This window comes from Lithobates pipiens, unplaced genomic scaffold (genome assembly GCF_037356315.1).
Source record: "Lithobates pipiens isolate NorthernLeopardFrog02 unplaced genomic scaffold, aLitPip1_a1.2 Scaffold_18, whole genome shotgun sequence".
Lineage (NCBI taxonomy): Eukaryota > Metazoa > Chordata > Amphibia > Anura > Ranidae > Lithobates > Lithobates pipiens.
In genome coordinates this window covers 67554129-67576231 of record NW_027507758.1, presented here as the reverse complement: position 1 = coordinate 67576231, position 22103 = coordinate 67554129, and the positions used below count along the sequence as shown (strand labels likewise).

The 22103-nt window shown below is 45.0% G+C and overlaps 2 protein-coding genes across 3 annotated transcripts in view; one reads left to right on the top strand and one right to left on the bottom strand.

The window, feature by feature from the left end:
• LOC143986676 (usherin-like) overlaps positions 1-9808 on the top strand; it is a 105207-nt gene extending 95399 nt beyond the window's left edge. The window contains exons 10-11 of the mRNA XM_077485083.1: positions 8153-8365; positions 9418-9808. Coding sequence (XP_077341209.1) covers positions 8153-8365; positions 9418-9507 — 303 coding nt within the window. The 3' untranslated portion in view covers positions 9508-9808. The remainder of the gene's footprint in view (positions 1-8152; positions 8366-9417) is intronic.
• Positions 9809-10774: 966 nt separating this feature from the next.
• The window catches only part of KCTD3 (potassium channel tetramerization domain containing 3), a 156142-nt gene continuing 144813 nt past the window's right edge, over positions 10775-22103 (bottom strand). For both annotated transcript variants that reach the window (XM_077485767.1, XM_077485768.1), the window contains one exon: positions 10775-20944. In XM_077485767.1, the coding sequence (XP_077341893.1) occupies positions 20392-20944 (553 nt within the window). In that variant the 3' untranslated portion in view covers positions 10775-20391. The remainder of the gene's footprint in view (positions 20945-22103) is intronic.

The window sequence follows — 22103 nt, the reverse complement described above, 5'->3', positions numbered from 1 at the left end:
GATACCCTTCCCCCCACTTCCGGAAAGGCGGCGCTGTCCCTCTGAAGTTCAGCCCCCCTCCTCCTTTCCCTACCGCCGGGCCAGCTAGAAAGCGCAGCGCACTTCACGCATGCGCAGTAGGGAACCAGCTGTGAAACTGAATATGGGTGTAATATGTTACAAGAGGTGAACACATCTTTTAACCACTTATGTCCTGGAGCCATTTTTTTTTTACAGGCCATTTATCTGTTTACATTTTCGTCCGTTGGTTTTTCGCCCATTCAGTTTTTTAATGGAAGAAAAATAGGGTTTTGATCTGTTCCAAAAAATGGATGTGGATGGAAGCAAATGTAAACAGATTATCATCCATTTACATCCGTTTTTCCATAGAGATGCATCGATGTCTGTTTTCCATCCGTCAACGGATCCGCATGTGTGAAAAGGGCCTCGACTACGATTCTGGAAAGAGTATCAGATCTCAGGCCATTAAAAGAAAAGACAATATCAGATTTTGTTTTATCTTTAGAATGCTCTGAATTTTCTAGAACATTTTAATTTTATTTTAAACTGTATATAAAAATAGGTGGCTCTCTCACCAACCTTATTCCCTAAAGGGATACTTTAATCTTCTAATTCACATTTCTGTGGATGTGATCAGCTCAATGCAATATATGTTAATAACATGGTAGGGAAGCCTTGATTTCTTAGTAGTACCTTACCCTGTGTTGATGCAAGACTATCAAGTCTAAACCCAAAACATAGAAAGAAAATATGGGAAACCACCCCACGCTCAAACCTTATACATTTTTTTTTCCCCCATATGAAAGACCTTTGTAAATATATTTGTCTTCCTTTTCCATGACATAAAACTTAAAAGAAACAACCATATTTCTCCCAGGAGATACACATTGGTTAGTTTGCAGACCTTGGAAAAAGTGACAGATATTCCGAGAACGGTATGGACCCATTACCAAAGTGTTATACATAAGCACATATAATACATATGGGTCCAGATCAGCTCTCTAGGCTTGCATATTGGATATAATTGTGCACCAGTATTGGTATAAACTGTAACATATCTACTGGCTAACAACACCTGTGTAGTGGGTCAACAACGAAGAATCAGCAGCAGGATAGAAGCATTGTTGTCTTTGAGTACACAGCAGGAGGACTGGCAGGATTAACAAGTAAAAACTTCTAAAAGAAGGCAATATTAAATTATAGATTTGTTATAGTGAAAACATGTTTATTTTTGTATTTAGCCTGAAGCTCTACTTTATTGATTAAGGGGCTGAATTATTTTGTGCCCTTTAGGCCGCGTACACACGCGCGGACTGTTTGCCCAACCTTGTTCGTCAAACAGTTTCGGCAAACAGTCCGCTCAAAATTTGCATGAGCGGACTTGCCCACACACGAGCGGACTGTTTCAGCGAACTGTTTGCCAAACAGTCCGCTCAACTTTTGAAATGAACTGACTCGCCCACGTAAGGCGGAGGCAAATCCGCCCATTTCGAGCGCGTGTACAGGTAGGCGGGGCCCGCGAAGGAGACGTCGCGAGCTCCGCCGCCTGGAATGGGCTTAAAGGGGAACCCCAACGCCGAAAAAAATCGGCGTGGGGGTTCCCCCAAAGTCCACACCAGACCCTTGTCCGAGCACGCTACCCGGCCGGCCAGGAAAAGGGGGCGAGCGAGCGCGCCCCCCCTCCTGAGCCGTACCAGGCCGCGTGCCCTCAACATGGGGGGTGCCTTGGGGAAGGGGGGGCCGCGCGGCCCCCCCACCCCAAAGCACCTTGTCCCCATGTTGATGAGGACAAGGGCCTCTTCCCGACAACCCTGGCCGTTGGTTGTCGGGGTCTGCGGGCGGGGCGCTTATCGGAATCCGGGAGCCCCCTTTAAGAAGGGGGCCCCCGGATACCGGCCCCCCACCCTATGTGAATGTGTATGGGGTACAATGTACCCCTACCCATTCACCTGTGAAATAAAGTACAAAAAAAAACACAACACAGAGAAAAAATATTTTATTGCACAGCTCCGGGGGTCTTCCGTCTTCGGGGGTCTTCTCGCTGGACTCCTCCGCTATCTGTGTGTAGCTCTTTTGCTAGCGGAGGAGTCCGGCTCTCTTCCCCGCCGCCGGCCTCTTCTCCCGACTTCGGGGGTCTTGTCCCCCTCTTCGGTTCTTCTGCCGGGCCACCGCGCCTTCTTGTAGCTCTTTTGCAGGCGGTGGCCCGGTCTTCTGTCGCCGCTGCCTTCCGTTCTTCTGTCGCCGCCTTCGGTTCTTCTGCCGGGCCACCGCGCCTTCTTGTAGCTCTTTTACAGGCGGTGGCCCGGTCTTCTGTCGCCGCCGCCGCCGCCTTCCGTTCTTGTTCTTCTTCTTGTTCTTCTTCTCCTGGAGATGTTGACTCGACGAGCTCTCCGGCCGGAATGCCAGGGACACGCTCCGCTGCCACTTATATAGTGACAATGGGGCGGTGTCACATGGTATATGTCACATGGGTTGGTCACATGGTGACCCCGCCCCCTTACGATGTCATAGTCCCCATGTGACATCAACCCATGTGACCAACCCATGTGACATATACCATGTGACACCGCCCCATTGTCACTATATAAGTGACCGCACAGCGCGGCTCTGGCATTCCGGCCGGAGAGAGCGACGTGTCAACATCTCCTGGAGAAGAACAAGAAGAACTAGAACGGAAGGCGGCGACGGCGACAGCGGCGACAGAAGACCGGGCCACCGCCTGTAAAAGAGCTACAAGAAGGCGCGGTGGCCCGGCAGAAGAACCGAAGGCGGCGACAGAAGAACGGAAGGCAGCGGCGACAGAAGACCGGGCCACCGCCTGTAAAAGAGCTACAAGAAGGCGCGGTGGCCCGGCAGAAGAACCGAAGAGGGGGACAAGACCCCCGAAGTCGGGAGAAGAGGCCGGCGGCGGGGAGGAAGAAAGCCGGACTCCTCCGCTAGTAAAAGAGCTACACACAGATAGCGGAGGAGTCCGGCGAGAAGACCCCCGAAGACGGAAGACCCCCGGAGCTGTGCAATAAAATATTTTTTCCCTGTGTTGTATTTTTTTGTACTTTATTTCACAGGTGAATGGGTAGGGGTACATTGTACCCCATACTCATTCACATAGGGTGGGGGGCCGGTATCCGGGGGCCCCCTTCTTAAAGGGGGCTCCCGGATTCCGATAAGCCCCCCGCCCGCAGACCCCGACAACCAACGGCCAGGGTTGTCGGGAAGAGGCCCTTGTCCTCATCAACATGGGGACAAGGTGCTTTGGGGTGGGGGGGCCGCGCGCCCCCCCCTTCCCCAAGGCACCCCCCATGTTGAGGGCACGCGGCCTGGTACGGCTCAGGAGGGGGGGGCGCGCTCGGACAAGGGTCTGGTGTGGACTTTGGGGGAACCCCCACGCCGATTTTTTTCGGCGTTGGGGTTCCCCTTTAAGCCCATTCCAGGCGGCGGAGCCCGCGACGTCTCCTTCGCGGGCCCCGCCTACCTGTACACGCGCTCGAAATGGGCGGACTTTCCGAGCGGGAACAGTTTGCTCATTTCGAAAGTAGCCTACACACGGGCGGACTGTTCGCTCAAACACAGTTTCAGCGGACAGTTTTTCGGAATTTCCGAAAGACTTTGTCCGTCCAACTGTCCGCTGAAAGCCCACACACGGGCGGACTGTCCGCCCAAACACTGTTCAGCGGACAAGGTTGGGCGAACAGTCCGCCCGTGTGTACGCGGCCTTAGAGTTGCCAAGAGTTCAGGAAAATACACCATACTTTCTCGGTTCACTAGATGGCTGTAGAATCCCAGCAAACCTTTCAAAATTCACTGACTGACCATGTTGGTTGATAGATGACTGATGAAGGGTAAAGATCATCAAGGTGGAAGGAACTTATTCAAATAAAACCTACTTCGACTCATTTATGGTTTCTAGTGTTATCGAGTATAAATTAAAATGTACATAAATGGTATATGGAGTTTATAATAAACCTGCAGGAAACCGCTTCAAAGCACTGCCCTAGAGTCAACGAAGCTGCAAAAGTGCTAAAAGCAGAACTTCACCCAGAACAACTTGATAAAATATATAGCTATTTAGCAAGGAACATACATTCCAGATTAATAATTATGCCACCAAAATAGGTGTGTGCTGTAAATTGCCTCCAGCACTGTTCCTTTTATTTCTTGCTGGAGGCTGCCATTTTGTTGAAGCCCAGAGCCCAAGTAAATATTTAGGCCGTTAGCAGATCGACCTCAAATGGCTCTGACTTTGGCACAATGAAAAAAAAAAAAAATGTGGAGCAATTGAGCATAGCTATATCCAGGGCTTTTTTAATAATAATTATGCCACTAAAATAAGTGTTCATAATAAGTGTTCTGTAAATTGCCTCCAGCACTGTTCCTTTTATTTCTTGCTGGAGGCTGCCATTTTGCTGCAGCCCAGAGCCCAAGTAAATCTTTAGGCAGTTAGCAGATCGACCTCAAATGGCTCTGACTTTTGGCACAATGAAAAAAAAATGTGGATCAACTGAGCATAGCTATACCCAGGGCTTTTTTTCTTGGAGAATGGGTGCAGGGACTCAGTCATGCCCCCCAGGGGTGTATTTGCACATGGAGCAAATGGATGTGGGAGGGTCTCCTTAAAGGGGCATTAAATACCATAGTGCACTGCATACAGTGTGCAGAGTTCAGGAGGGTGCTACGTACAAAGTGTAGAGTTCCTTCCTTCTCCCTTCTAGAACAAGTCCCCCACATCACCCCTCCTGGTATAAATCCTCTCCCCCATCCTGCACAAATGCTTTTTTTTATGACCCTCAAATCTCCCATCTCATCTCTCAATACAGACCTCAGATACAGTGCAGCTTGTTGCTAGGGATGCACCGAATGGGTTTTTTGGTGCCGAAACCGATACCGAAAATGAAAAATACACTAGGCCGAAAACTGAAACCGATACCGAAACAGCACCGATACCGAAAATGACTGTTTTAAAAAAATATTTTTATACGGGAGGTGGTCAGAGACTGGGGACATGGTACGGGAGATGGTCAGAGACTGGGGACATGGTACAGGAGATGGTCAGAGACTGGGGACATGGTACATGAGGTGGTCAGAGACTGGGGACATGGTACATGAGGTGGTCAGAGACTGGGGACATGGTACATGAGGTGGTCAGAGACTGGGGACATGGTACAGAAGATGGTCAGAGACTGGGGACATGGTACAGGAGATGGTCAGAGACAGAGGACGTGGTACAGGAGGCATCCCCCATTGCAGGCCAGTGTCCCCCATTGCAGGCCAGTGTCCCCCATTGCAGGCCAGTGTCCCCCATTGCATCCCCTTGTGTCCCCTTTTGCATCCAGTGTGTCCCCTTTTGCATCCAGTGTGTCCCCTTGTGTCCCCTTTTGCGTCCAGTGTGTCCCCTTTTGCGTCCAGTGTGTCCCCTTTTGCGTCCAGTGTGTGTCCTCCTTTGCGTCCAGTGTGTGTCCTCCTTTGCGTCCAGTGTGTGTCCCCCTTTGCGTCCAGTGTGTGTCCCCCTTTGCGTCCAGTGTGTGTCCCCCTTTGCGTCCAGTGTGTGTCCCCCTTTGCAGCCAGTGTGTGTCCCCCTTTGCAGCCAGTGTGTGTCCCCCTTTGCAGCCAGTGTGTGTCCCCCTTTGCAGCCAGTGTGTCCCCTTTTGTTGCAGCCTGTGTAGGAAAGAGAGCCGTCTCCGCCGCCTGTTTGATCACAGCGCCGGGAACATCACAGCTTTCATTTCAATAGCTGTGTGTTCCCGGCCGCGCGCCGTCACACGCAGCCCCTCCCCCTTGTCCGGGCACTTTGATAGACAGATCATCCGTCCAATCCTGCGGATGATCGGTCTATCTAAGTGCCCGGACAAGGGGGAGGGGCTGCGTGTGACGGCGCGCGGTCGGGAACACACAGCTATTGAAATTAAAGCTGTGATGTTCCCGGCGCTGTGATCAAACAAGCGGCGGAGGCGGCTCTCCTGCGCTATACACCCCCATGATGGGCGTCACCAGGGCAGGGGGCGGAGCCCCGTCCCCACCCAGGCCACGCCCCATTTTCGGCTCCATTATCGGCCGTTTTTCTCTTTCGGCAAATTGCCGAAAAGGGCATTTTCGGCCGATATGTTTCGGCGGCCGAAATTTCGGTGCATCACTACTTGTTGCTACAGGAAGATGTTTTTCCTCCATAAGTGCAGAGGAGGAGCCTAGCGGAAGCTTCCCCAGCTCTAGTGTGACAGCACAGAGAGAAGCTGAAGGTGCCGACAACCGCAGCAGGGCAATGGCTGGATGCCCAGCATTAATTACATTGGCACCCCCCTTGTACATATCAGCTGTGCCAGGAGAGGATTCGTTGCAGTGGCCAGGACAGGAGTACTTCTAAATACAGAAGTCGGCCTTTTGTGGTTAGATATGCCAGTAGTGATCATAATGCACAGGGCAGCACTGGAGGTGGCGGGATGGCATTCCTCCAAGTTCCGGTTATTAAAAAGCCCTCCTGCAAAAGGGCCAGCCTGAAGTGATCTAGCAGGACTTAATTTTCTGACTTAAAACCTGTCTCCAGCCAAAATGTGACCCTATTGGAGAGACTATATCTCACTTTCTATCTTTCTGACAACTAGACATGAAACTAGGGAAACAGTTGTCATAGTGGCAGGAAAACAATAATAACAACCTGGTCAAAGTAAACATCTCCCAAGCCCTGAATTAGGACAACGTCATACATAATCAGGTGCTGAATGCCAGCACAGGGTTATCCTATGCTCCACAGATTGCAAAAATTCCAAAAAAAAGATTGCCTGCACACCAAAAAAAAATCGAATGCTGGTAACTTTATTCATCCAGAAAACATAGAGAAGTCCCCTCCTGGGACATTCTCCTTTCAAGGCTAGGCTTAGCTTTAGAGGTGATGAAGTCTTACCAGTGTTGAATTATTCTTTTCGGAGTGCAGCCAATTTTTTCCTGCAATAAAAATAACCCGAATGTGGTTCCAATCCTTTCACGTTTTACTTTGTCCACAATGAAGAGACTTCCCATCATGTTCTATCCCAACAAATCAACTCAATGGGAATATAGGCTGCAAACAAAAGCTAACAGATGTTCTATCACTACCATGAACTCAAAAAATAAATGTTTGGCTGTAGATGTACTTTAGGGCATGCTAAAAAGCATATACTAGAATATTGAGAGGCCATTTTAACATGCCTGAAGTGCATGTTAAGGTGTTTAAGGTACGTTTGCAGCTTTGTTAGGACCGCTGTCCTTTTATGCAAGGGTAAGGCAAAATCACTAACTTCCGTCTATTTTTTTCAAACCTCAGAGTGATCTTGTGGCTGAAGTGTCTGGTTCATCAAATCGCATCATGCTAAAAAGTTACATAATGCACCTCGAGGTATGCTAGTGTTGGCTTGTGCCTGGTTTGGGTGTGCAGTGTTTTGTACAGTAAAAGCTGTCTTCTATTAAGCATGACCTGTGTGATAGAACATGCCCTCTCCACATTGAACCCATCTCTCTGAGCTCACCTGTTTGGGAGGGCAGATACTTCCTGTAGAGCTCTGCCTGTTAAGGTAACCCACTTTTTGTCCTTCCCTAGACTGACTCTCCATAGCTCAAACACATTCAGTGATGCAAATCAGAAATGGGGAGTTATTGCCAGGGTTAAAGGGCTCCTTTAAGGTGATTGCTCATACATCACTGATCTAGACCAGTGATGGCGAACCTTGGCACCCCAGATGTTTTGGAACTACTCCTCTGCAGAGCATCATGGGAAATGTAGTTCCAAAACATCTGGGGTGCCAAGGTTCGCCATCACTGGTCTGGACTATTAATACTTACCTATTGCAGTGCTTGTAACAACACACCTGGAAATTTAATGCAAACAAAAGTTTATCTGGACAGCATAGTTCTGAAGTGGGAAAAATGTTAAGGACTTTTCTCTGCTGCTAAAAAAATGCTTTCCTTTTTTCTAGCAATTTAATTTCTTGTACACTGCCTATGATCAGTGTCATGTACACTTCTGTAAGATACGGCTAGCTTCTCCCTTTCCTAATTGGTAGAATCCACCTGTTCTGCCTATGACAACATGGCTTCCGCACCCACCCACCTTCAGAGTGTTTTTTTCAACTGCTCTTTGCAAACTGTTGTACTGTAATACACGAACACAATTTTTTTTTTTTTTTAGGGAATATCGGACATAAAGATCTCTGGAATGGAGGCTCACACAAGTCATAACACCATGGTGGTCAGAAAGACAAGTCAAGGCCAGATCAGCCACAGTTTTTCACAAAATTCCTTGTACCGCAGTGCCAGCCAGCTGATCTCTTCCCACGATAAGAAGTCAATTTTAGAAGGCTCTATATGGGATAGTGTGATTCAAGGACATGATAGCGGGATGGTAAGTATACCACAGAATTTTAAAAGAGGTTTAAACCCAGGTTTCTCAGCGTGCTTGGTCCCAATGATACAGTGAAAAGCAGTAGGAATCAATGTCTTGTAGAAATTGGAGTTCTAAGTTTGACACCAAACCTAGTTTGTATAACGTTTGTATGGTCTTCCTGGACTCACCCTTGAGAAGAGTCAATCAAGGGGAATATGATTACCTTGTACAAAAGGTCCATATAGTAAACTCCGTTTAAAGCTGTTCAAGGGTGCACTCTGTGCTCAGAGGGTAAAAGGTTTATCCTTCTTGGAATTTACTCTTTATTGAAGGAGCTGTAGAAATGTTGAATAGTCTTCCACATGATCTGATAAATTGCTTTAAAAAGGGGTGAGCATGGTAAGTTGACCTTATGGCAATCTAATGGCCTTTTGGGGATCAGGAAGAATTTTTTTTGCGTATATTGGATCATGCCATCTTGATCAACTGTGGGGTTAGGGTTCTCCTGATGCAAGATTTTTCTTTCTTTTTCTTCTGGTTAAATTTGATGGGATATATATATATATATATATAGATATATATATATATATATATATACACAGTGCAATTTAACAATCCAGGAACATGCTGGTAGATATATTTACAGCAGTACTCTTTCTTACCCTGCCATGGCTGGTCCCATGCCCATGCAGAAAATAGACTGGTGCCAAGCCAGTGACCTAGCCCTGCAAAAAGCAAACAGCCACTATCGAAACAGCAGTATTGTTGCCTGTGTTTAGTACACAAAAAGAACCCTAGGTCTAGGACAAGCCTGTTACTAAGTACCAAGTTGCTAAAAATTTTACTGGGGAAAAACCACTGCAGTTTATGTTCCTCTGGGAAAACAGCTTCTCCTGTTGAATCTGACCCTTATCAACTAGGACGTGATGGCTCCCAAATTAGGACACAGCAATAAAGGCAATAGAAACTACTGTATCGAAAACTAAAAAATAAAATAAAGCTTTGACCTACAAACCAATACATACATACCATTTTAAATCTTATTGTTTTGGGTGTTTTTTTCTGTTTAGGGTGTGGATGATGAAGATCTCGTCAGTACCATAAAAAGCTTTAGTACAGTAACCAAGCAACACACAGGCTTCACCGATACACCTTTGTAACACTGAGACAACCAATGAGCCAGAGGTATGAAGATACCTTCATTGTTATACCACTATGATATGGAGGTAACAAATGACCAACCAAGGATTTGGAAGACAGGGCAGGGCCCTGAAATATGCTGGTAGTGAAGACAGGTGGAAGCACACTGGTGATGTCATAGCATCTGAACTGTAGACTGTGCACTCATCTGTCGCTGGCCATGAACTGCTGGTGGTCTTTCCTTTGTATATGTGGTATAAGCAAATGTTTGGCTTCCTGTTAGATTAGTGTATTCAAGTGTATGTATTTATTATAATAAAAGTTCTGGTCTGCTTTAGCTTTATGTTGTTTTTTTCACACCACCATATGTAATAACCTTCTGTGACCAGTTTCCAGTCTATCAGCATTACCTCACCAATGATGAGCTCTCAGTGACCACTCGGGCTGTGGATGCTTTCTGAAGAAAATGGTTAGACTTTGCACACCCTTTGTTTTGATGCACCTGAAGTGTGTTCAGTAGATATAACCACATGCGCAAAACGATGTACCTGTATGTTGTTTCGTCCAGTAACCACTGTGGGGTTTACCGATTTTACAGAGGGGGAGCCAATCAGTGGGTCACCCGCGATCATTCCCCATAGAGGCAGATCGCCATTCTGACAGGGAAGATGAGAGATCTTGTGTTCCCGCTAAGGAACACCGATCTGTCTTCATCCAGTCAGAGCAACCCCCACGGACACATTTAACCCTTTCATCGCCCCTGGTGTTAACTCCTTCCCAGCCAGTGTCATTAGTACAGTAACAGAGCATTTTTTTTTTTTAGCACTGATCACTGTAATATCACTGGTTCCCCAAAAAAATACCCCTGTACCCAATTACTATCATCCCATGGGTACTTTGAGTATTGCATTTCCTTTTCAGTCACATAAAGGAAATCTCCAGGAAATATCAATGGAAGGGGCAGCTAGAAGTGTGAAGTTTTGATTGAGCTTAGAAAACTGATCAGAGTGCAATGCTACCATTAGCTCAATGATTTCAGTCCGTGGGCACTCTACTTCCTAGTCCCTGCTATTTTTATGAATGGAACTCGCTGTAATAGAAGGTCACTCAATTTGCACCCATTCAGAAGGGAAAATCCTCTAGGCACTCTTCACTGAAGCAGGTGTAGCCATTGGAAGATTTCCCCTCTATCTAGGGGCAACGGACAAATTTTAACACTCCCATCACTTTATGTAGACCATGGTCATCATGACTCTCGACTTTATAATGACAGCAAACAAGCACGCATACATTGAAATGAATCTTTTAATAGGTCCTTACTGGATGATGTAAACTGAGTTACAGAGTGAGAACACATACATCACACATTGTAAAATCAGCTCATATTACATTGTTTATATATATTTATTTATACTTTGTTATATAGTGCTTTTATAAAATGGGATTATCATGAAATCCATTTTTTGTAATTAGTTGAGGGACACACGCATCCAAGAATGTTGGGTTATAATGCCATGTACAGGAAGATGTGTACACTGGCAAACAAAATAATGGTCTAGCCCAGTACAATTCCTTCTACTCGTAGCATGCCTCCGTTTGGGAAAACAGTACCAAGAGCATGATCATAGACAATTGTTGAAGGACACAAGTCCCACCCCATCTAACTACAAGAAATGGATTTTATGGTGAGAAAAAAAAAACTTTTTCTTAAGCAATCACTGAGGGACAAACCCATTTACAGGCTTTAGGGACATCCAAAGCAGTCCAACTGAGGAGTGGGTAACAGCAACAAATGTCGGAAGACACCTGAATATCCACCTGCTAGAATATGTGAACAGAATACTAGGTGGCAACTTTTTAACTCTGGAAACAGTAGCTTATTGCCGAAATGCCCAAGAAGCACTCACAGATCTAGTAGAGTATGCCTGGAACAATTCCAGGTGTAGGGACCACACCCCAGGGTTTAAACATTGCAGTCTTAGGAAGTCTGCCTGTCAACTGTTCACACATTGAATGTAAAAGGTGGATAAAACTAGAAAAACAAAAGTTCTATTCAGGACAGCTTTCTAGCTTTTCTAGCCAGGGCAAGATTTCTGGTTGTCCCCTAGTTTTTAAATGGACGCCACTGCTGTGGTATTGTCTGACCGATTCCCAATCAGATGACCCTCAAGTTGGGGAGTCCAGCAATGAAAAGACAACCAATCCCCTAAAGCTCCAAAATGTTGATCGGGGACAAGATTCCTCCAATGTCCAAGTCCCCATGTGCCAAAAAGGTGTCCAGGACTCCTCCCCAGCCTGACGGACAGTCCTCCATTGTAAAGATCCTTCTCAGGGACATGGAAAGGAAGGACTTTCCCAACTCCAGAGCTGGTCTTGACAAACATGGTGGGTTCCATGCTGAATATCTAGGCTCAAATGAAACGTTTAGGAACTTGAGATAAAATATGGGTCAGATGACCCCTTTGGGTATGGGGATTGTAAAAAAGTTGAAGTAGAATCCTTGGAACCATTCCCACCATAAGTAAAGGGGCTATAACTCCTTGCTCAAGAAGACCGGCAAGGCAGGTTGGAAGACATGAATAAAGGGGGGGGGGGGGTGTCTGAGTGTGGCATTGTAGCCCCTGAAGACCACCTTCTTTACTCAAGCATCCACTAAAGACAAAAAGACTGCCCCCTTTGGGGACATGGAAGTCTAGGGTGTGTAAACAAACTTATGAAAGGAACCGTTTTTAGCTTCCAATGAGAGGTCAGGCTTTCCAGATTGAGTCTAGCCTTTTGGGGCAGTTGGGCACACTTGTCCTCAACATCATTTTTGATGGGGGTGTACAGGGCAGCTCTGAAGTCTCTGTCGAAGAACATGTAAAATAAGTTGTTTTTTTTTGTTTGTCTTTTTAAAATATCACAATGCTATTTATCCTGTTTTATTAGCTGATCGGAAACGATTACAGACTGCATACTTACCTTCCCCAATGGTCCAGCAATCATTACATGGCTATTATAATCCATGTGAAATGGACCCCAAATGATGTTTAAAAGACATCTGGGAAACCCCAAGCATTTTGTAAGTGCCTTCAAATCATTTTGCTGGTGGTGCACCCTGCACTGCATTAGTTTGCAGTGTACTCATTTTGATGCCAAGAGGTGGTTTGCACTGCGTTGTGTCAGTTTCTTCTGTGCGGCTGCACCAGTACTATAGGCGAAGGTTTAACTACAAGCCTGAGAGGTTGCAATGTACTTTGCTATGGAGAGGGACATTCCACGCCTTAGTGACTTCTAATGAAAAGTGAGCATGTGCTATTCCAACGGGGGCATCAATGGGGGTAGGTCCTGCTTAGACCTCCTTAAAAGACTTCTAGTGTCAAACAGACTCTCTTTACATGCATGTTGTGCAGCTCAGTACTGGGTTCAAAGAGTTTTCCTTATGGTCACAGACAGGAGACTCATATGAGAAGATGGAGACCTCTAACAACCTACCTACAAGCTGCAGGCAAGAGCTCCAGTTGCTTCATACTTAAAGGATCAGTCTGAATGGCAAGCAGATACCTGCTGATGGCCCTAGCCCATTCATTTAAGTTTAGCAGACTAAAGTTAGTGTCAGCCCAAGTTGCAAGGCAGGGCCAGCCAGAGAATGTTTTAGAGAGGGCCTTCAATTGCTTGTCATTGGGGTCCTTGAACACAGCTGCATCCTCCCTACTAGGATGGTTAATACACCGTTAATACAGAAAACGGACAGATCCACAGCAGGGGCTGCCCACTTCTTAAACAAAGCCCTCCTCAGATAGGTACAGGGTTGGGGGAAGATTGGGATAAATGAACACATTGTCAGTGTTTTTCCAGTCTCTATAAATTTGACAGGAACTAACAGGTGCATGAGCAAGGTCTTTGTGGTCTCGGGGACTCTGAAAGAGTCTAGGCAGTGAACAGCACCCACAGAAGTCAAATAATAATTCCCAAGTTTTAAAGGTGTACAAACCACAATGAGAATCACTGCTGGGTCTTTAAGCCGGGGAGTGAGAATAGTGGTATCCCGCAACTACTCAGGGGCAATATCATTCATCAAAAACATTAGAGCCTCAGCTCCTGAGAGTCTCAACAGGTGAAGGAACAGAGGCCACTAAAGCCACTGGCAGAGCCGATAAGGATTTAGCAGGGGAAGGTGTGGAAGAATTGTGGCCTCTGTGGTCAGAGTCGGCAATTACAATTGCAAATTAGCCTATAAAATCTTGGAAGGACTGTGGTGAAATCCTCCTGGGAAAGAGCCATGGCAGACTCCAAGGATGGCATCAAGTAGAGGACAAAAGTCCAGGCTGTCTTCGTCATGCCCTAGGGACTGCACAGCAAGTAGTATTGGGTCAATCAATGGATCGAAAGCTCGTGGTACCCAGGGGAATTGTAACTTTTCCCCATGCAGCTATGATCCAATGTTGTACTGCAAGGCAGATAGTAACACAGCTCAAGGCCAAGCCTTGAATATTCATGAAGCCACTGCTGGTAACACGAGGGGAGTTCAGAGGGCCTAAAGGTGACAAGGTGGACAGCATAAATAAACCGAGGATAGATCAATTTGTCACTTGCAGCCTACAGCAATGGTGAGAAGGTGCTTTCTCCACGTAAAATGAAAGTGTGACTGCAAACAGCACTCCACCCAGTGGATGATTTCGCCCCTCAATGTCTGTGTTAACCCTTTGTATGATGAACCAATGAAGTGGGAAAAACAAATGGTGCCCAGCAGTTCTACTAAAGAAGAGCTCCTTATGCTCAGCCCACACAGCCTACTCATCTTCAGAGACAGGGTTACACTTGGGTATGTACCATGGCTCTGGATGGACCAGGAAATCGCTTTGCTGCTAGCTAACCAATAAACTCCGGTATGGAAAGTGCAAAAGACAGAGCCCATTTCCTGAAGGTCACATTCAAGGCTAGCTTCTCACTTGTCCAGCAGGGTGTGGGAACAGCCTTGAAAGCTCGTGCTGAAGAGCTGTTGATCAGGATAGCTACATAAAGAGACCAGCTCAGCAGGGTGTAGAGAAATCTTAATGTTAAAATAAAAATAGCAAAAAGAAAGATTAGACTTTTCTCCACACAGCAGAGAAAAGGTGAACATCCTGCTAGGACACTAATGAAAAACGGAGGCATGCAGAGACTGGGAGGGGTTATACCAGGCTTGTCGCTGTTATTTCATTTGCTAGTGTCCAAATTCTCCTCTGGGTGGCAGCATGACTCAATCTCTGAATTCCCATGTCCCTTAATGAAGGCTAAAGAAAACATATTATATTGGTCTGTCTATATTTTCCAGCTCAGTTAATGTTACAAGATTTCTGGAACGTTAAATACTGACAAAAAAAATCTAAACTGGAGTTAGACAAATGGTGCATTCAAGAAGTTGGTGTTTTATACACCGAAGTGCAATATTGCTGTATATAAGTCACGCTTTGCAAACGCCGTTGAAATATAAAAAGGACTATTGCGTCTCGTGCAAAATATGCTATATTTCTATCAAACAAAAAAAAAAGGAATATAAATTAAATATTTGGCTAAATGTATATGTACTGTGTCAGTGTTTTTAGAGATTAGGATAAATAATATTGTGTCATTCAATAAATTATGTGTGCACATTGTGGATTTGTACAGACAGTCGTGCAGTGCGGTCACCCCTTGTCATGTCTGGGTCTTTATGATTAAACGGTAAAGCAAAGTTACTTGATCTCTCTTGTGACCACCTCTTTCAGCTCTGCCCACTGGTTGGCTAAGGCAATGCAACACTTTTTCATGTCTAATTACTAAATATATTTTATTGAATGTTAGGCTGGGTTTACACTAGCTGTGCTCACAGCAGGGGCCTGATGCTTATTTGTTCACTGTTTCAGGTGCAAATCAGGTCAGAATTTTTGGCTGAAGTTGCACCTGAAAGCGGACCAGAAGACCCTTCTGCAATCTGGATCACAGGCGCCCAGAGGTGTGTGTACCAGCTTCATTGAGAGCCGGTCACGCTCTCCTGTCTTCCGAATTGGATGAGGGAAACCCACATTCAATTTGCAACAGTGTGAACCCAGACTAAAAGGAGAAGCAGAATCCCTCTGCATTTGGTGACACAAGTCTTCAAATGATCCAAGAAAGAAGTGATTTTTCTCACTGAACTGGCCCAATAAATCTACACAGTAAACATAAGTTTGGTATAGGGTTTAGAGTCAAAAAGCAGTTGCATTGGCGAATACTATACTTCTGACTACATTTGCAGAAAAAACAATGACCACAGAGGATCTTTTATAAGAACTGTAAAAAATTAATTTAAACAGAGAGAAAAGTGCCTTATGCAATTAGTAGCCCACATCCCTAACAAAGTGTCCCTTACTCCATTTGCAAGATTTTGTCCCCCATCCTTTCCGAAGTTTTCAAAATTGAATTCAAGAAAGCTGGTCCCCAAGATTACCAGCATCCATGGCCTAGTAAATGCCCTTATTGCACAACAGACCTGTGACATTAAAGCACATGGAGGTCTACCCAAGTGCAACTAGAACTGTGCAGAAGACATATGTATAGTCAACTGAGCCTTGGATAGCAGTGTAAGATAACAGCAGGAAAAAGGGATCATTCCTAAAAAGGTAGCCGGCCTGTCTAGGAAGCCCCATTGTGATCAACAGGAAATAAAATAGGCTGCATCTATTATGGGAGATCCAGTGCAATAACTACCGTATTTGTTCCGGCGTATAACACGCACAGGCATATAACATGCCCTTAACTTTAAGAGGGATGTTTCAGAAAAAAAACTTTCCACAGCCCCCTCCATCTGCACAACAAGCAGCCCCCTTTAATACTAAAGTCCTCCTCTGCACTCCCAGGAGACCCCCAGTCTCCTGGGACAGTGCTGCCCGCATACTCTAAAGTTGAGAAAAAGTCACGGTCAGCCCCTTCTCATACACCTCTCCTCCTGTGTCGCTCTCATTGTAAATCAAAGCTTCTAAATACCGCCATTAATGCCGGACCCGCTCATGTGACTGCTCTACTCTCTTTCATTTATGGTCACGTGACCGTTCTCCTCCTCTAATCAAAAGTTACACTCGAGGAGGAGGTGGAGCGGGAGGAGAGTGGCCACAACAAGCGGCATTAATTGAGCGATTTAGAGGCTTAGATTTACATTGAGAGTTACACAGGAGGAGCGGTATATGACAAAGGGCTGGCAGTAACATTCTATGAACTTTAAAGTATACTGGCAGAGCTGTCCTACGGCCAGGAGAGGCAGGGCGGCCAGCCTGACAGCCTCCCCAATGGGAGGCATTCGGGGTGGACTGCCCGATCCCTGCCCCCCTTGGTGTTAAAAAAACAAACAAACAGATATCAGCATATAACACGCAGGCACGGTTTACCCTCTCTATTTTCAGGGTAAAAAGGTGCGTGTTATACGCCGATAAATACGGTAATCATTTAAACAAGAAAACCTATAATAAAATGCGGCTACTATTTGGAGATCAAGCCATTACAGTTCAGGGTCACTGTATCACAAATGTAGTTTTGGGGTAACCACACTGCACACTCCTCTGAACAAATCCTTAGCGTCATCTTCTTACCTAGAAATAAGATAAACATTATATGTATCAAAGTAGCCAAAAAACTTGCTAGGTACATTTTTACAAAGTCTAGTGTACAACACCAGAATAGAGCAAACCGTAAAAATATATTTCTAAGAAAAAGAAATGAATAAATAGAGATGGAATGAACCCTTAGCAAGCTTTAACAGCAAGATAAAGTAAAATCAAGCACTGCTGGCTCTATTTACCACCGTATCAGCAGGGAGAATTAATTCAGTCTGTTACTCATTGCAATAAAAATGTGCACATCACTCAACCACTGAGGAGACAGAAAAGTAAACTGTGATTGGTTTCAGACAGACAGACAGACAGTTCCTCCCTCAGACACACTGAGAAATAAGGGCCAGTGAGAACACAATGGGTTCCATTCATGGAAATAAAACTATGCTGACCATGGCAACCAATCAGGCTGGATTTCTGAAATCTTAAAGCAACTCTTCCACTACAAGAAAAATAAAAATAAAAAATACCCTGCAAAACAAGTGATTCTGTTGGGGGCTGTAGCTCTTGTTAAAAATCCAACAACAGACTTCAGGATAGGCGAGTATAAACCGGGTATTCGTTTACACCAACCTACCCACTACTGGTTTCACAGATCTTCGTTTTCTTGCAAAACCCTTATAACCGACACATTTTAGGCATATCCGATATCTGGTCTCCTGCGTTGGCACATGGGACCACGGTCTGCGTTGGGAGACCGAGGATACCAACACTCTCAGAAGTGTCAGATGTGAAGATCCTATTGGGAGGCTGTAGCTCTTGCTAAAGATCCAGGTAATGGACTCCAAAATAAGAGTATAAACAGGTATTCGTTTTCACTTTCTGGAGTCAGCGTCACTTTGCACCGCACTGGAAAATGCCAACCAGAATCTGATGAGCTGCAATGGTCAATACACTTCCACTTTTCCTTTAATGCAGTGTTTCCCAAACTATGGCTAGTCACATTTCACCATTACTAGTCATTCTTAGCAGCTTATGGAAAATATTATTTCTTTTATGTGAATATTCTCTGTAAAACATAGGCCAGCAAGTGAGCAAAAAAAAAAAAAAAAAAAAAAAAAAAAAAGGAATCCCATGGGAGGAGAAGGAATGGATGCTCAAGTGTTTCCATTGTGACTTTAAGTAAGGTGTCCCCGGCATCCCTTTAATATGGCTTTAAGCTTTCTAGAAGTGATGGCTGCAAGTTGGTACATGAACATCTTCATTGATAAAACTACCATGTCTTGAAGATAGTAAACCCATCATATCTTACAGTAAACTTTATAAAAATGGTTAAAAGCAGAAGCCTGCACATACCGCTCTAACGTTTTCCCGAGTGTGCTGGTGGCCTATGGTGCTGAATACTATTGTGAAATCAGAGCATCCCAGTCTCTGTACTTCTCGGCTAGTTACTAAAGCAGCCCACACACAGAGCGATTTTCTTTCCTGCAACCATGGGTTGCGGCCATTGTATTCTCCTAGCATGGGGGGGGAAGCCGTCCCTGCCGGAAGAAGACAGTGATTATTGATAGCGGCTATAGTAGCCGCTAGCAGTATAACCATGTGCAAAATCCAGCAGGCTGGTTGTACCCAAGTTGTTCGATCAATCAACTTGGTACATTCAGCCTGCCCATACATAGTTTGAATCTAGGCCGGTCAATGCTGAACTGGCTGAGATTCGAACAGTCTATGGCTGGCCTAAGGCATCTTACTCAGCACTGAAGGACACAGGGCTAAGGGGGAGAAGATGCTTCAACACGGAGTTCTGCCACCTTTCTCCAGGGGTGCCAAGTGTACAAAAAAAAAAGGGGGGGGGAGGAGGAGGCCCGTCAGTGTATGTCAGGTTTATAAACCATCATATAGTATGATAGGGTTGTTTAAAACAACTATCAGAAAAGGAAATAGGCAGTCTGAGGTTTCCAGTGTATATCTCTAAGGTTGCATTCACACCTGAGTGTTTTGTAGCTTGAAGAGCAAAGACGCTCAACAATAAAAATCCCATTAGTTTCAATGGTCCCTGTTCACATCTGGGCGTGGGGACAGGGGTCATCGAAATGAATGGGATTTTGCTGGTTGAGTGTCTGCTTCAAGCTACAAAATGCTCAGGGGTGAGTGCAGCCTAAAGGGGACAGAATGAGAAAGCAAAAAAATTGTTTTTGCAAACTTGCTTGCTTTACAGGAATACATTAAATAAGCATAGGGGTTATATGTGTGCGCTTTTTAGAGAGGCACCGTCACCAACAAAGAAAAAAGAAAAAATCACATAAAAAGTGTTTAAATACTTACCTGTCTTGCTGCCTTTTGCAGTTTACCCCTGTATTCAAGAGATGCCATTGACTGATGAATCTTTACATGGATTGCTTCTGGAAGGGTGGTCCACCTCTGAGCTCTGTGGGACACAGCAGTGACACATGGACCAGGCGGAGACACCACAGTACTCATAGGACCAGGCATCCGACACATTTGGAAGTATGCCAGATGCTGAAGATAAGTTATACAAAAAAAAAATATATATAATGCTCAGGTGAAAACAAAAAAATCAAATATACACCTGCTGTAGCAACCATGCGATATTTTACAGAGTAGACAAAAAATTGTAAAAATGATGCCGCTCTGGTATATCAGATCTTAAGCGAGTAAGGATGTGTCACCTAAAGTGTACAATGTATGTAAAAATCCAAAAAATAGTAAATAAGAAAGACAAAAAGAACATATCACAAAACAAAATCCAGTAAAGCACAAAACAGATCCACTTCTGGGGCTGAAGCGGTTGAGATCGGATATACCAGAGCGGCATCGTTTGCCCAGATGCTGAAGATAATTTTAGGTGGTGGTGTCTCTTGATTACAGCAGAGAACTGCAGCACAGGCAGCATAATTATGATTATTTTTCATGCTTTCTTTTGTATCATTTTGCGATAGAGTCGCTTTAAATATATGTACAGCACCCACCTACACGGCTTGCAAACTATTTAGTAGTATTGGTCATTTGTGATGCAGGGACTGGTCCATATCACTTTTTTCTTGCCTCCCTGAGCGGCCTTTAAGTGCCTTCCCTCCTCTGCACTGTATACTGCCTCCTTCAATATGGCCGTGGAGCCCTTAGGAGTAGGTACATCCAGTATTCTACTTCAATGAGCATGCTCTCTGGTCCACCTGTCATACAGGTGATAATATAGCGAGCATACCCTTCCACATAGCCATACTGAGGGTAAATACCTCAACTGATATCCATCTCACACTTTGGGAAACACTGCTGTAGTGTTAATAAATAAGTCCCAATATGCTTGTTTTCTGTAGTCATGCTTGGACAGTGAAGACTCCCTCCCAGCTATTAATTTCACAATGCATAGTCCTGGCAGGAGGAATCGCTTTTTTTGCGCCGTGGTGAAGTGGTGGACTTTGTAGGGGATGGCGACGCTGTACCAGAAGATTCACTTCCACCATCCCCAGGCGAGGAGCTTAAATGAGGTACTTGTGATACTTTACGCCTGCCAAGAAAGGCTCCTTCAAAGCCGCTTCTCCTCTTTGTCTCTGGCTTGGTCTCGTTTTCCTCCTCTATGATCCTCTTCCTGACATCAGCATTATCAGGCAAGCAGCAAGAATCAGAAACAGCCTCAGCACCCTGGCTTCCTTTCAGAGCAATTGTGGGCGTTTCATCAGTAGAGCAGCTTTCGTGGTCATTTGGTTTTGGGTCGTTCTTCACGATCAAACTCCCGATTTCCAGGCTAAATTTTTCAGAGTTGTTCTTGTTGAAACTGAATGACTGAAAATCTCGGTAACTGTGGAAACTCTCTGTGCGCCGAGCCCTCGCTAAGAGGGGACTTTCGCGGTAAGGCCTCACTGAGCCATACGTGGCAGCTTCATGTATTGTTTCATGGTGGAGTTGTAAACTGTAAGGAAGGACAGAAGATTTAAAAGAGCTACACCAGCCAAATACACAGAACAGTTTAACTGTAACAATTATCCATACAAACATTGCGGCACTGTGGGATTGAAAAACATTTAGTCGGGGGACATCACTTGAGGACCTGCAGACTCCACCTAAGGCTGCTTTCACACTGCAGCTCATGTATTTTTACACTGAAGTAATTGGGCTAACTTTACTGGTTATTTTTATTTATTTTAATTCATGAAAGTAATTTTTTCAAAAAAAAAAATTGCATTTGAAAGACTGCTGTGCAAATACAGTGTGACATAAAATTTTGCAACGACCACCATTTTATTCTCTAGGGTCTCTGGTTTGGGGGTTCGAAGTAATTTTCGAACAAAAGAAAAGAAAAGATTTTAACTTGAAACCAACAAATGTCAAAAGGTATTCGTGTTTAAGTGGTTAAACTTTCCTCATTTACACACAGTCTATTCCTTTGACAAATTGTTATAATGTTTATACTTAAGTTCCACTGCTAAAGAATGTTATGATTCCTGGCAGACTGCCCAGTTTTTCTCTTCCTTTCTTTTGATGGCTGTGGCTTCAGAAGAGCAGAGAGAATTCTTTGCATAGACAGAATCCTGAAACCCTTTTGTCAAGATTGCAACGGGAAAAAAAATTGTGATAATCGTGCAGCTCTACAGCATATAAAGCCATAAATAACTGGTTGTTAAGTACAGCGTCGGGATCAGGTGATTGATAAAGCGGAGTTCCTGTCCAGGGTGACCGCGATGTCCTCACCTGAAGCAGACCCTTCGCTCGCCTCTGGGTGCAGGCGCTGGCATCTTTAGTAAGGGAATCAGGAAGTGAAGCCAGACCGAGCTTCTGGTGACCACCAAGGGGGAAGGAGGCTGTGAGCGTGGGCATCGTTTACATCCCGCTGATTGTTAAGGAGCCAGCACATGCTAGCTTTTTTCTAAGAATCAGTTATTCACTGGTTAAGGATGCCCACTCCTTAACAATCAGCATATTGTTGCTAGGCGATGCCAAGAACGCACCTTAATTCGAACCCTGGGTGCTTTTTTGGTGCGTATCCAGTTGACTTCAATGGAAAGTTGCAGTATTTATTTCTGCCACTAGAAGTTACCAGTCTTCTAGATTGATTGGCAACTAGTGTCATT